The 16,048-nt window shown below is 37.8% G+C and overlaps 1 protein-coding gene across 2 annotated transcripts in view; it reads left to right on the forward strand.

The window, feature by feature from the left end:
- The window catches only part of FBXO3 (F-box protein 3), a 36,809-nt gene extending 24,833 nt beyond the window's left edge, over positions 1-11,976 (forward strand). Inside the window, exons 7-11 of one of the 2 annotated variants that reach the window (XM_012452316.3) lie at positions 995-1,079; positions 2,115-2,237; positions 4,016-4,131; positions 5,614-5,804; positions 10,865-11,976. In XM_012452316.3, coding sequence (XP_012307739.1) covers positions 995-1,079; positions 2,115-2,237; positions 4,016-4,131; positions 5,614-5,804; positions 10,865-11,041 — 692 coding nt within the window. In that variant the 3' untranslated portion in view covers positions 11,042-11,976. Of the gene's footprint in view, positions 1-994; positions 1,080-2,114; positions 2,238-4,015; positions 4,132-5,613; positions 5,805-6,888; positions 8,262-10,864 lie in introns of those variants that run through there. The other variant, XM_012452317.2, reaches the window with a different exon arrangement.
- The last annotated feature ends 4,072 nt before the right edge of the window (positions 11,977-16,048 follow it).

The raw sequence follows: 16,048 nt of genomic DNA on the forward strand, positions 1-16,048 counted from the left end.
TTGAGGAAAGAGCCAACTATTATAGTTTGCCTTCTCTCAGTTGAGGCCTTTTAAAAGCTTAAAGCTTTGTACCCTTAGATACAAGCCAAATTATATCTTTTATCATTCCCTAAATAGAATAATTAGTAAATACTATACATTTAGCATCTGACATTCAGTATGACAGAGTGCAGAAACTGGGTTAATTGAAACCGGATTACAAGGAAATTCATTGAACAACATTAATTAAAGGACTAATATGTGCTAGGCACTGAGATGTATTAACAGTAAATAATGGGGGGTCTGACAGAGTTATGTTAAATATTACCTAGAAGGAGTAAACATAATTAATTCATGTAAATACTTGTCATAATCCAATCATTAGATCACAGATATATGGCCTGGACCAGACTGTTCAAGTAATCTTTTTCTGCTTTGAGCTGATCACTAAGAATATGGTGGAATCTATAGTAGTGTGCAGCTAGACCACTTTGGGATTGGCCTGATGCACCGAACTCCACAATGCCATGTCCCTGGTAGATGTCCAGACTGAGCCTGGCTTCTGCCACAGTTTTGTGCTTGAGTCAGGATGTACCTGGACCAGGGACATCTGAGAATAGGTACTGATATTTTTTTTGTAGTTTCTTCCTAGACATAGCTGTATCTCCTTTGTTCTATATGTTCAATAAATTACAGACAGAAGGCTTTTCATTCTTGTACCAGAATGAATTAAAGTTTAAAATTCGATTAATTATAAATGTAAAAAAATAGTTTGAAGGTCATTGGAGAATTCTCTAACAACAGTTGAGGGGATGGAGAGGGGGAGAATCCCAAGGAAATAAGGTAGATAGAATTGAAAATAGAAATTGACCTTATAAATGATTAGTACAATTATATCTATAAATGTTTCTAGTTTTGGCATCACATTGTAAAGCATAGAGGAATTACAATTGTTTCCTGTAGAGATTTTACAAAAACTGTTCTGTTCTTTGTTTCCCCCTTTCCTGGTTTCTAGGTGCTACTTTTACTGACTGGTTTACATCTTATGTCAACAATGTTGTATCAGGTGGCTTCCCCATCATCAGAGACCAAATTTTCAGGTATTCTATTTGGGTCTTTTTGGACTGAAATAATAATTGTAAATCAGAAAAAAAAAATGATCAGTCACAGATCATGAAATGAAGTTTCCCAAGAAGGTTCATAATAGAAACTCTCTATTGAGGTTGATAATAGAAGATTGAATTTCTTCAGTCTCACTATTTTATTCTCACTCTAAAGCCAAACATCTAAATACTTAGACAACTGGTATTTTCTTATCTGGAAGAATCAAGAAAAAGCTGATTTTGATTTAGAAACAATGGGTTTATAGTATCTATATAATTTATTTTTGAAAAAAACAAAAAGTTGTTTGCCAGCTGATAGATTTGTTATGAATAGCAAGTCAGTAACTATTAATTCCTGGCAAATATTTATTATCTCTAAATGGAACGTTCAGGTATTGTAGATAATATTAAAGGTAATATTGGTTCGTAATAGCCTGGTTGGCAGAAACGATAGATTGATTATAAATTAGAGGCTTCTGGGAACAACATACTTGCACATTTTTTTTCTTTATTTTTCTTTCTTTATTTATTATTATTTTTTTAAAAGATGGGGTTTCACCACGTTGGTCAGGCTGCTCTTGAACTCCCGACCTCAGGTGATTCGCCTGCCTTGGCCTCCAAAGTGCTTGGATTACAGGCGTGAGCCACCACACCCAGCCATACTTACACATTTTTTTTATTGTCAGAGCCGTCATTTAGGATGCATAGCTGGGTTTTCAGATGTCCCAAAAGTTTCCTTAGCTCTGGAAACTGTATATGCTCATTTTCATTTCCAACCTAATTACCAATCCATTATTTGAACCACTGATCATTAAACCTCGATTGCTGTCATTACTTATCTGGAATCACCAAGGTTTTGTAGTTTGTATCTGGTTTTCTTCTAAGTTTAACAGGACTATACCCAAATATAATTTAACTTTTCTGGGTCTGAAATATGATTTAAATTTTTCATCCTAAAGTATAAGCTATTTTGCATTGTATCTTTTAAATCTTGTAGTTGATTTTAAAATGTTTAATTTTAAAATTACCTAGATATGTTCATGATCCAGAGTGTGTAGCAACAACTGGGGATATTACTGTTTCTGTTTCCACATCATTTCTGCCAGAACTGAGCTCTGTACATCCACCCCATTATTTCTTCACATACCGAATCAGGTGAGAATTTTCAGTGGGTCGCCTTTCAGTTAATAGTGAGATATATCCAATGGACATGTTGCTGTTGTCCCATTTGACATGGTATGTAAGACACATTTTGAAAGAACTTGCTGAAGTTTGGAGGAAAGTGGATACATTTTCTACAGTATAGCGTTCATGGAGGAGTTTGACGTTATATTAATCTCTAAGTTATTTAAGTTATTTCTTTCTTTCCTTTTTTTTTTTTTTTTGAGAGAGATAGAGTCTTGCTTTGTTACCCAGACTGGAATACAGTGGCACAATCTTGCCTCACTGCAACCTCCGCCTTCTGGATTCAAGTGATTCTTCCACCTCAGCCTCCCAAGTAGCTGGGATTACAGGCACACTCCACCATGCCCAGCTAACTTTTTTTGTATTTTTGTAGAGATGGGATTTCACCGTGTTGGCCAGGCTGGTCTTGAACTCCTGACCTTGTGATTCACCCACCTTGGCCTCCCAAAGTGCTGGGATTACAGGCATGAGTCACTGTGCCTGGCCTATTTTTCTTGAAAATATACTGGGTATTGGCTGGGCGCTGTGGCTCACACCTTTAATCCCAGCACTTTGGGAGGCTGAGGTGGGCGGATCACCTGAGGTCAGGAGTTCGAGACCAGCCTGACCAATATGGAAAAACCCTATCTCTACTAAAAATATGAAATTAGCCGGGTGTGGTGGCAAGTACCTATAATTCCAGCTATTCAGGAGCCTGAGGCAGGAGAATCGCTTGAACTGGGGAGGCAGAGGTTGCAGTGAGCCAAGATCACGCCATTGCACTCCAGCCTAGGCAGTAAGAGTGAAACGCCATCAAAAAAAAAGAAAGAAAGAAAGAAAAGAAAATACACTGAGTATTAAGTATTGTGCCAGGTACTGTAGAAATGGACCACTAAGTTGTAGTCATCATTAAAGCTCTAAGTTGTAATGCATTCTAGAAGCTGTCAAATTGCCATGATAAAGTCATGCATTTTAAATTTCATCTGACCTATTTATATTCAATTTAAAAATCTAATAAATGTGTATTGGCCGGGCGCGGTGGCTCAAGCCTGTAATCCCAGCACTTTGGGAGGCCGAGGCGGGTGGATCACGAGGTCAAGAGATCGAGACCATCCTGGTCAACATGGTGAAACCCTGTCTCTACTAATACAAAAAATTAGCTGGGCATGGTGGCGCGTGCCTGTAATCCCAGCTACTCAGGAGGCTGAGGCAGGAGAATTGCCTGAACCCAGGAGGCGGAGGTTGCGGTGAGCCGAGATCGCGCCATTGCACTCCAGCCTGGGTAACGAGCGAAACTCCGTCTCAAAAAAAATAAAAAAATAAAAAAAATAAATGTGTATTGTGTGCTTCATGGATGTCAGACATGGTGTTAGACATTAGATTTTATTAAATAAGAAACAAATATTTTAAATTTATGTTAGTAGTATTCTGTGCTATGACACAAAGATAACTCATTGCCCTAAGGGATTAAGAATACTGTGTTTTAAAATATATTTTTATATATTTTATGTTATATACAAGTATATTTTAAAATACACATACAGGCATATATACATACTGGAAGTATTTTAGTAGGGAAATCAAACTAATGAAGCCAGTGTCTTTGAGAACTTAGAAAAATAGCTGGCTAACATGGACTTTGGGTTAGGTTTCTTAATTTTTTGGAAATTTTCTTTCATAGTATTAGCCTGAATACTGTATCTCTTAAACCAAAGAAACAAAACAAAAAAGCCAGATTTTTGTCTCTACGACCCTATTCCCTTCTCTAGGATTGAAATGTCAAAGGATGCACTTCCTGAGAAGGCCTGTCAGTTGGACAGTCGCTATTGGAGAATAACAAATGCCAAGGGTGACGTGGAAGAAGTTCAAGGACCTGGAGTAGTTGGTATGTAACCCAAGATTTAGGTTTATACATTAAGTCCTTAGAAGAAATTTTAGACTTTGCATCATCAATATACTGTATAAAGATCATTATCCTATTAGTCTAATCCCTTAAGCATTAACTTTTCTAAAATAATAGCAAACTTAATTATTCAGGGATTGATTTCCCATTCTGTGGATCACCTGGAGTTCTTTGCTTTTCCTTCTTTTATTCTTTTTTGTTAAAACTGGTTCATTATTCATTATATTTTGTGGGTTAGAAAGCATAGGGCAGAAAGGGGAAATAAATTTTGTATTGGTCATGTTTTTTGAAGTTTGGGGGGAAATGTTAAAATTAATGGCATATATTTTTATTGTTTCTGGATCTCAGTCCCTTTAGTTCTAGTTACCATTGTCATTTAGCTTTCTTAAAAATTATGATTATCTGAAGTCTCTGAGCCCTCAGATTCTTCAGTTTTGAATATGTGCTCCAGAAAAATAACATATTTAAGGTATGTACTTCTGTTATCAGTCCTAAGCATATGCAGAATTCAGCTTAAGGTTTTCTAAATTTATGGCCATGAATATATCTACGTGTTTACTTAACGAATTTTTTTCCTAGATCTAGTGCTAAGAGGCTTTATTAAAGCCACAATTCCTTTTCCTGGATCTAGTGCTAAGAGGCTTTATTAAAGCCACAATTCTTTTTCTGCTATCTGGTCCAGTGGTGTAAGGACTCTGCCTTGTGAGTGCTATTTTGTCCGGTCTCAATGCTTAGGATGCATCTTCACAATTTTATGTTTTTGTTTCTTGCTACTTTAAAATATTTGGATTACCCTTATCTCTGTTTGAATTGCTGTCTGTGATGCTTTTTATTACTCATGTCTCAAAGGTTGTGTCTTAGTGCCTCAAAGCTTTTTGAAAAAGAAACATACCTGTTCTGTTTTGTTTGTTTTACTAGATACTTCCCACCTTCTACATTGTAGAGAATTTGAGGAATACATTTAAAAAAATGTTAAGAGGGCTGGGTATGGTGGCTCATGCCTATAATCCCAGCACTTTGGGAGGCCGAGGTGGGTAGATCAACTGAGGTCAGGAGTTCGAGACCAGCCTCGCCAACATGATCTACTAAAAATTCAAAAATTAGCTAGGCATGGTGGCAGGTGCCTATAATGCCAGCTACTCAGGAGGCTGAGGCAGGAGAATTGCTTGAACCTGGGAGGTGGTGGCTGCAGTGAGCTGAGATCACACCATTGCACTCCAGCCTGGGCAACAGAGCAAGATTCTGTCTCAAAAAAAAAAAAAAAAAAAAAATGTTAAGAGGAATAAAATACCTACTGATTGTCCCATCACTGTTAAATTTTGTTACATTTTCTTTTGGAATTTTTTTTATAACTCTGCATTTACTATTTCATAGTTTACATAATGCCATAGAGAACATACCTTATTTATTATAATAAAGAAATGAATTTTATACTTTGGTTTATTGTTACTCTTTTCCCTATAGGTGAATTTCCAATCATCAGCCCAGGTCGGGTATATGAATACACAAGCTGTACCACATTCTCTACAACATCAGGATACATGGAAGGATATTATACCTTCCATTTTCTTTACTTTAAAGACAAGATCTTTAATGTTGCCATTCCCCGATTCCATATGGCATGCCCAACATTCAGGGTGTCTATAGCCCGATTGGTAAGTTAAATTTTCCTCTAGTGCTGATTTACATGACTTTGTAGAGTTAATACTGCAGATAAGGCAGGCAAGTAGTTAGTTTATAAATAATATTCCAGAGAACTCTAGAGATTTTGAGGAAGTATCTTGGGGTCATATGAATTGTTGAGAGAGATGGGCAAGTAAGGTGCCATACTCTGTAACCAGAGAATTTCTGCTATCTGTTTTAAAGATTCAACTTCTTTTTCACTTTTCAGTGGCCTAAATGCTTTAGATTATGAGAAATACCACATTAAACCAGTTAAAATCAGCTTTATTTTATTTCATTAAGACTGAGGAAACAACTTCCTACAGTGTTTTTGCTAGAACTTCCAATTTAATGTCAAATAAACAAATATTCTCTAAAGATCATTATAAAGAGAATTTAATGTGTAGATGTGTACTTCTGGCAGCCTCTCTGGGATCATTTCTTAACTAGGTATATTTTTAAAATCTCATTTTTAGGGTTACCTTATGATAAGTGTAACAGTAACCTCAATCTTAGAGACTATAATGTGATTAAAGAAAATTATGAAGCTCCAGTTATACAATGGGGATAAAATATGAATTATATACCCAGAATACGATTGAGTTGTAGGTGTTGAATGTTTGGAAAATGCCCTCTGGCTCCTCGAATGACCCTGATGGATGGGTCTAAAATAAGTTTTGGAAGAGAGACATGATATTAATATGACCCAGAGCAGACACATTTTCAACTCCAGTTGGGAAAGTGAAGGATGATAATAAGACTTTGGGCCATTACATGTATGACATATCTAGTGAAAAGAAGCTACAGTGTACATTTGGAAGGGAAGATTTAGCTTTCTTCCCAATGGAGGAATGCTAGAAACTGTATTTCCAGTACTGCGAATTTGTTACTTCGCATAACAGAATTCCTTTTTTGACTAGTCCAGTATCTGTATGAGTTTGGAATAATCTTATCCTTAAATGTTTGATAGGATTCATCAGTGAAGTTATCTGGGGCTAGAGTTCTCATTGTGGGAAAATTTTAAAATTTGAATTTAATTTCTTTAATATTCATATTTTCTATTTCTTCTTGTTTCAGTTTTGGTAATTTGTGCCTTTCAAGGAATTTGTCCATTTCATCTAAATGTTGAATTTATTGGCATAAAATTATTGACAGTATTCCCTTGATATCCTTTTAATGGCTACAAAAGCCATAGTCACATGTCCTCTTTTGTTCTTAATATTGTTAATTTATATCTTCTCTTTTGTTCATTGCTTTAGCTAGGGCCTTATCATTTTTACTGATCATTTGAAGGAGCAACTTTTGGTTTTACTAATTTTCTCTATTTGCTTATTTTCTATTGCATTGATTTTTGCAGTTATCTTTATTTCTTTTTACTTACTTTGAATTTAATTTGCTTTTCTTCTAGCTTTTTTAAGGTAGAAGTTTATATTAGTAATTTTAGACCTTTTTTCTCTTTAAGCACTGTTGTAGCTGCATTTCACCAAGTTTTGATGTGTTTTCATGAACATGTCGTTCAAAATAGTGTTAGATTTCCCTTGTAATTTAATTTACTCTATGACTTTTCTAGAAATGTATTAATTTTCAAACACTTGGAGAGTTTTCAGTTATCTTTTGGCTATTGATTTCTAATTTTATTGTGGTTAGAGAATTTGCTCTGTATTTTCAATCCTTCTAAATGTTTTATGGCCCAAAATTATGGTTTATCTTGGTAAATGATCCTTGTATATTTGAAAATAATGTACATTCTGCTATTTGGGGGAATATTATTCTACATATGATAGATCAAATTGGTTGACAGTGTTTTTCAATTCTTATATATTTGTGATTTTTTTTTTTTTGGTCTTTGTCCTATCAACTAGTGAGAGATGATTGTTGAAATCTCCAAATGTAATTATAGTTTTTGTTTCTCTTTTTAGTTCTGCCAGGTTTGCTTCACGTATTTTGAAGCTGTATAATTATATGCAAATATACTAAGGATTATTTTGTATTTTTAATGACGTGATTCTTTCATCATTATGAAATCTCCCTCTTTATCACTGATAATATTCCTTGTCCTAAAGTTTAAAGAGCATTGAGGTTTGTTTTGGCAGGTAGTTGAGTTACTGTTGGGTCAACTTGACCCTTTGGAGTCTTGTTTGCTTTTAATGTTGGTTAGGGTGGGTGTAAAGTAGTCTTTATTTAAGGACAGTAGTTGCCAACGTTCAGTCTCATGACCCCCTGAAACTCTAAAAACTTACTGAGCGCTCCAAAGAATTCTCGCTCATGTGGTTTGTATTAATACTTACCATATCAGAAATTAAAACTGAGAAAGTTTTACAATATTTACTTATTAGTTCCTTTTCAAATGACAATAATAAATCCATTACATGTTCAGCTCTCTCTTAACTATGTTCTTTCTTACTAGTTTTCATTTCCTTCTAACCACAAATAAACATATAAAATCTTGACCTGCCTTGTGGAAAATATTTTCTCTCAAGGATGAGAAATAAAATGAGAATTCTGGACTTATTTCTTATCAATATTAAAAAAGGCAATGGGGGTTGTATTTGTTGACCTTTCCTGTTGAAATATTAGTTTTCTGATACGGAGAATTGTTCTGCTCCTTTTCCGTCCTCTACCAGTCTGATTAATTAGTAGGCTTAACACTTCCTTTTTCTTTCTCCTTGTAATGCCTCTTGGAAATACGCATTTGTTGGCCTTATGTCTTTTCTCGGTCTAGGTGGTGTATGTGTGTGGCTTGTTTGGGGCACTTGTAGAGGCTCTGGCTGCACATTTCCACTCCTCTCTGTGTGTGCCTCTCTTCATCTGCTGTTCGTGTGTGTACACTTTTTTTCTGAGCAGTCTCTTTCTTTAGCCACACTGAGTTCTTAAACAGTTTTTCTGTTTTCTTCTTCATTAAGATAATTAATAATCATACTACTCAGATACCACATTTTAGAACTTCCTAAGCCTTTCCCTTTCCCACCTTTTGGACCTCCTAACTGAATTTCAAAGTCTTCATTCCTTAGATTAAAAAAAAAAAAAAAATCCAAAGATAAAAAGAATATAATGTCTTATAAGTCATATCAGTGTATATGTTCTGTTTTTGTTGTTGTTAGTGTTATAATAAATCCTAAGTGACAATTCCTTTCTCCTACATAATTCATTTACTTGCTCAACTACTATTTATTGAGTACTGTGATAAACAACATAATCAATTCCCTGCCTTTGAATTTACATTCCAATTCAAAGAGACAAACTGTAACAATAAACCCTATGTACTAATGTTAAGTAGTAATAAGTGCTATGGAGAAACAGCAGAGTAAAGGGGATAAAGAATTTATTGTTAGGTTGTTCTAATATAAAGATGTGTCAGGAGAGGCCTTGGTGACATTTAAGCTGAAACGTGAAAGCAGCAGAGGGAATTAGGTGGATATGTGGGAGATGAGCATTCGAAGCAAAGAAGTTGCATGTATAGAGGTTCCGAAACAATAATGTGCTTGTGTACTTGACCCAAGGAGGCCAGTGTAGCTGGAGTGCAGTGAACAAGGAGAGGAGGGGCTGGTGATGAGATCAGAGGGATAATGGGGTGCTGGATCACGTAACGCCATAAAGCCCTTGGTGGAAGGACTCTGGCTGACATCATGCCAAAAGTTGCCCCATACTCTCCAGAATACTAAGTAGGTCCTGGCTATTCAGAATTCCGTTCAATGTAGCAACTCCTCCCATTGCGTCTTCAAATGTGTGAGAGAGAAGAACGTTGATAGCAGAGTAAATCAAGCTTGATTAAAGATACTGCATGGGCAGAATTGACATTTCCAAAAGAGATTAATATGTTGCACGTTCAACATCACTACTGTTCTATTCTGAGAGCCTCCAACAAGTTAATTTAAAAGTAGAGGCTGTCATTTCCCTCCAACGTGGGTTGATTTTAGTGATGTACTTATAATGAATTGGCAAAGTGACACTGTGATTTCCTAGTTAGAAAAAGGTAATATGCCTTCAGCCTAGAGTTCTCTCTCTCTCCTGGGACATATGTCTTTGATGCCCTGAGCCACCATGTAAGAAGTGCAGCTACCATGAAGCCGTCATGCAGAAGAGACCATGTAGAGACATCACATAGAGATAGAGGGAGGCACCCAGGAGCCCCAGCTGTTTCAGACTCCAGATGTTTGGATCATGCCACACGGATACCAGATGTGTGAATGAAGAAGCTTGTGAGATAACTGAAATTCCAGCTACCATCTGACTGCAACATCCCCAGAGACCCCAACCAGGAACCACCCCATTGAATACTTCCCAAATACCAACCCACATGAATCATGAGAGATAATAATGAATGTTGTTTCAAGCCACTAAAAAAATAAAAATATTTTTTAAAAAAGTAGAGGCTACTGATGGTTGAATTGAAATGATGTGTCTTTATAGTAGGAGCTCAATAAAAATCTTAGAACTCTTGTTGACAATGCATAAAAGTTACCAGTAGAGGTCATACTCGATTAATATTTTTATATCCTCTTTTCTGTAAGTATATAAATTAATAATTATTCAGTACATGAATATAAGTTCAGTAAAACTGTATGTTGGATTGTTACAGGTGGTCTGTTTGCTACCTTTGTGAATTACCAACTACTGTATAAAAAATAAGTACTGCCTTAGTGAAATATTTACCATTAAAACCATACTGAGCGGGGCCGGGTGGCATGTACCTATAGTCCCAGCTACTCAGGAGGCTGAGGTGGGAGAATTGCATGAGCTCAGGAGTTTGAGGCTAGCCTGGACAACACAGCAAGAATTTGTCTCTAAGAAAAACTAAAAATAAATATATTTTTAAAAAGATCTTCCATTAAACAATAACAAAAACCACACTGAGCATTATGTAACACAAGATACAAAATCTACTCCAGAATCTTGCATCAGCTTGTGTGTTATGAGAGTACACTGTTCAAATCTATGGAAATTCATATTTGGCGTGTCTGGCTGTTTGAATTCTAAATAAATGAGAATTTACATGAAATAACTGTATAAAACTGTTAGATGCTCTTATCAAAAGATTGTTTTCTCTTTCAAGGAAATGGGTCCTGATGAATACGAAGAGATGGAAGAAGAGGAGGAGGAGGAAGAAGAGGAAGACGAGGATGATGATTCAGCAGATATGGATGAATCAGATGAAGAAGATGAAGAGGAGAGACGAAGGAGAGTCTTTGATGTTCCCATTCGCCGACGCCGCTGCTCACGCCTTTTTTAGCAAGCCTTCTGCTGAGGGAAGCACTAGGATCATTCTAGGCTGTTAAATAGATTTCTCAATAATGTAAATAACTAAAGTGTTCTCTGCATATAGCAGGAGAACTAGCATGAAATATTGTTTCAGGCCCTGGGTTCTATGTGACATTACATTAGGAATTGGATTGTTTGGGTTTGCTTTGTGTTTTTGAGGTAGAGGAGGAAATGGGAATCTTTTTCTCTTCCAGGAGTCAATGGAAGAATAGTTCTCTAGCTAAGGAACAGACATACCTTTGTTTTAAAATATTTTATACTTATGCAAATCTAGAAATAAGGATTTAAAATAACCTGCACAAGGATAGAGAGAAACTATGTGACTGATTCTGGCAAAAGACTTCTTGCAGTTGTGAGTTATTTAGAAATGATCAGAATTTGTAATTAGGCTAATCCATTTAGTGATTCCTAATATTTTGTACTCAGAGAACTAATTGAGTAAACAACTTGAGCGCTAGTGGTTTGTCCTTAGACAATCTGTCTTTGAATTTAAAGTCTTTATTGCTAAGACCTTGACTTGAAATTTTTTGTCACTACAACCTTGAATTTAATTTCAGGTCTTCAACATGATAACCTTTAAAGTCTTCAATACTATGAGCTTTATCATATTATTCACAGATGCATTTTTGAAATGTAGTGTGTAAAAGTATGTAGTGTACTGTTTATTAACAAAAGATTGTTCACAACATCACATCTTATGTACTTTAAATTTGTAAATACTGCTTCTGTTTTGTTTCTCCTTTATACACTTGACTGTCTTTGTGATAAGTGACATGAATTTTATGTTAGGATTAAGTATGTTTTCCTGAAACTTGGATTTTTTTTTGTAATTATACAATTGAGAGTTAAGAATGAAGTCCTTCGAGTGTTAAAAACTCACATTTTAAAAGCAAATTTTGGTTCCAATCCTGTATTTTGTATAATTGCCTATTTTCCATAAACTAACATTAATTAGCCTTTGCTTTTAAGATAGAAGATGGGATGGATTCTTGCTGACCTGCTGTGAGTATAGCAGGCCCATTCAAAGTCATCTCCTGGCTTTGACTGTACCCTCTTGTGTGCTCTACCGTCCATTTCCCCTAAGAACAGTTCTTTTGTGGAGAAAACTATAAGAAAAGGAAGTGGCATTCAAGGCTAAGCAGCTGTCATTAGGAACCATGAAGACAAACTTACCCTTTCATATTCACACATGTCAAAATGTTCTGAAATAGACTAAGTCGTTTTTCCTCCTTACTTTTCATTTAATAGAGTATAACCAGGCTATCAAATCCTATCATGGCTATCCTTTAAAAGAAAAATTGATTGTCTTTGTTTAGTTTGCTATAGCAAAATACCTTAGACTGAGTAATTTATAAACAGTAGAGATTTATTGCTCACAGTTCTGGAGAGTGGGAAGTCCAAGATCAAGGCATCAGCAAATTTGGTGTCTGGTAAGTGCTCATTCTCTTCTTCAAAGATGGCACCATCCTGCCATGTCTTTATGTGGCGGAAGGGACAAACAAGCTTCCTCAGGCCTCTTTTATAAGGGCACTAATCCCCTTCATGAGGGCAGAGCCTAAAGGCCCTACCTCTTAATGCCATTGCTTTAGGGATTAGATTTCAACAATATGGGAGAACACAAACATTCAGACCACAGCGTCAACCCACTTAATTTTTTTCAAAACTGAACTTTCCCAATAAAGCAGTAATCAAAAACTAATAAATCTTGGCAATTAAAGCTGGCCCCAGAATCCCTTGCCAGTTTTTCCATTTTTCTCTTTTCTGGATGACCTCTCCATTTCCAGAGTACTCATGATGCCCCAAATCTCCCTTCCAACTCTTGCTCCTCAGAAGGCTTTGATTTGCTTTATACTCTCATTAGAATTTATATTCTCTTAGTATGTTGAATGAACGACCTCTAGTTCAAACTAAGGTGTGGTTTTGTTTTTTTTTTAAGACAGTCTTGCTGTATCTCCCAGACTGGAGTGCAGTGGCGTGATCTCAGCTGACTCCAACCTCCACCTCCAGGGTTCAAAGGATTCTCATGCCTCAGACTCCAGGGTAGCTGGGATCACAGGTGCATACCACCATGCCCAGCTAATTTTTTGCATTTTTAGTAGAGCCGGGGTTTTGCTGTGTTGACCAGGCTGGTCTGGATCTCCTGTCCTCAAGTGATCTGCCTCCCTCAGCCTCCCAGAGTGCTGGAATTACAGGCGTGAGCCACCATGCCCAGCCTATGGTGTAGTTTGTTGATAACAGGCTACTGTATTTACTGCCATTGGCAAGAATGCTTATTCACACATAACAGGAATTTAACAGTTGGCATGAATATTGCCCAAACCAGACTCTACTTTCGGTGGAGAAAAGGCCGTTTCTAGCTCTTGAAAACACAACCGATTTTCTTACTCATTTCTCTGAAGCTTGATGTATCACTAGAATAAGACAAATACCTAAATTAACAGTAGCTTAAATAGGGGGTGGTTATTCTTGTGAATAGTCAGAGATAGCTAGTTCAGAGCTGACATGATGGCACACTGGTGTTATCAACAGTCCAGATTGGTTCCATCTTTCTGTCCTGCCATCCTTAGCACAAGACTTTTCCTCTTGAAGGAGATCACTTCATGGTTGCATACTGGCTGCTTCAGCCATGCTGTACTCACAAAAGGATGATGAGAACAAGGCAAAATGAAATGGGGAAATAAAAAGTGAGACGTGAGGCTGGAGAGGTAAACTAGCCAGGTCTCTAGCAGCCATGTGGAGGATAAGTAGGGAAGGGGCAGGGGTTGCAGGAATTAACATGGGCAACATGGGGACCTGGTAGGAAGGAATTGTAATGGTTCAAGCAAGGCAAACTACCGATCTGAATTAGTACAGTAGCAATGCGAAGAAGGGATGAAACTGAGGTATCAAAATGGTAAAGTAGGCAGGAATGTGAGTCGATGTGAGAGAGTGGAAGAGGTCAACATTGATTCCTAGGTTTCTGTCTTCATTTATGGAAAAAAAAGTGCAGGAAAAGCAGTCAATCTTTAAGATGACTCAGATTTGTGCACATTAAGTTCAAGATGTCTGTGGAACATATAAGTGGAGACATCCAGGAGTCAGCTGGATATGAATACAAAAAAGGGGGAGTGGGTAGGGATGGAGATTGAGATTTTGAATCATCTGCAAACATATACATCCAAGGTAAAACAGAGTAGATACACTATAGTCTCCCAGGGAGCACACATAGCCATGGTTCTCAGTCTAATCCTGGGACACCAAATTATTAGGGGGTAAAGGAAAAGAATCTCAAGACCAAATGGTCAAGAAACTGGGAGCCAAACCAGGAGAGAGTGGCATCTTAGAAGCCAAGTGTGACAAGGAGGGAATAGCTTATTGGATGCATGTAAGGTAATGCACACAAAAGAACATTGGAAACCATCTTAGGAAAAATAGAGTATTTGCTGTTTTAAGGAGGCATCCTTTAAATATCAAAACAAGTCCTCCTGATTTAAGAAACTCCCACTTGTATTGAGGAATACCAAGATTTGAGCACCACTAAATGAAACTCATTCCCTGACAGCCCAAAGCCATCAGAATTAAGGTAGAAGGCACATGTCAAGACAGTTACCATATGATTTTCTCTGCAAGAGATTCAGGAATCCATTATTCCCCCTGCTTACATTTTATCTCATGCCTTCTTCCCTGACCAGTTCAACACAAGCAGCCCTGAGATGTAATATCTTCTTATCCTGACCCTCAAAATGTGTCTCATGCTTTCCAACAGAGGCCGTCCTCTCAGAGGAAGACTTGTACGTTTGGCCTGTAGCCCCACCCTTCCTCCTATTGGGTTCTTACAGCCAGTTCTGCAGTGAGTGGGACACTTTCCAAATATAATAGCAAATGGAAACTTCTAATTACATCTGCACATAAAACTAATGTTCCAAATGGTGGTTCTGGTTCTAGTGAATGCATATAATTTTGTGTTATCTCAGTATCCATTTTCAAATATGTTTATCTTTTAATAACAGAAGCAGGGCTCAATCACCATTGACAGTTTCCAATACCATACCCCACGCAAATGGCTGGTGGCGAGAAATAAACATGTGACATGGTAATAGGGCACTACTGCAGCTTCAAACTCCGGTTCAAGCTCCTCCCGCCTCCGCTTTTTGACCTGCTTGCTTTAAATCACCAGTTAGAGCTCTCCAGAGGAAATTATCTGAATAAAGTTGCTGGCCCAGCTGTCGGTCCCTCCCTCCCCTACTCCACACTCCCTCTCCTCACCCTGTGCTCCCTGACCTCCGTGTGAGTGTGTCTGTGTGTGTGTGTGTGTCCTCCAGGCATGCTGTGTACCTCCCAAGGTCTGTAAGTACTAAAAACTCTTACAACTTTCACACAGCTGTGTCATTGAAACCATTCCTGCAATCCAGTCCCTGAAGGCGAGGCCACCCTGAAGGGACGGATTCATGCAGGTGGATCCCCTGCTCTTGCTCTTCTGTTCCCGTCTCTGGTGGCTGCTGGGGCACAGTAGCTACTAGCTTAAGTTGATAGAGACACTCAAAGAAGTTCATTCAAAACACTAGTCTCTGAGCAGCCCAGTAAGCTTTTAAACGCATAGCAGAGTTCTGTTTGGGTTTCACACAAAGTCACAAGGCACAAATGCGGCTGTGGCTGATGGCTATTTGGAGGCTGCCCAAGCCTGACAGCAGGAAGCAGCGTCGGACTGCAGCAGGGCCGCAGAGCGTGACAGCCAGGCCTCGGGGCGCCCAGGGCACCAGCAAGGCCTGGGCACAAAAACGTTTTGAAAAACATTTTAATATACTTTAAAAAAAACATAAAAGGGAAAATCAGAAGTCTTTGGAAGTTTCCTACTGGTTTTATGTCCCATAGCAAATCCGAGGAGAACTCCCCAAACTTTCAGTTCCCTGGGGTTCTGAAGGTGCTCATTGAGTCCTGGCCACCGGACTTCTCAGAACCTGGGCCAGGAGGCTGAGGTCAGCGCGGCGGCGGGGGTGGG

This window comes from Aotus nancymaae, unplaced genomic scaffold (assembly GCF_030222135.1).
Source record: "Aotus nancymaae isolate 86718 unplaced genomic scaffold, 86718_ANA_hifiasm-v0.15.2.pri h1tg000059l, whole genome shotgun sequence".
Classification (NCBI taxonomy): Eukaryota; Metazoa; Chordata; class Mammalia; order Primates; family Aotidae; genus Aotus; species Aotus nancymaae.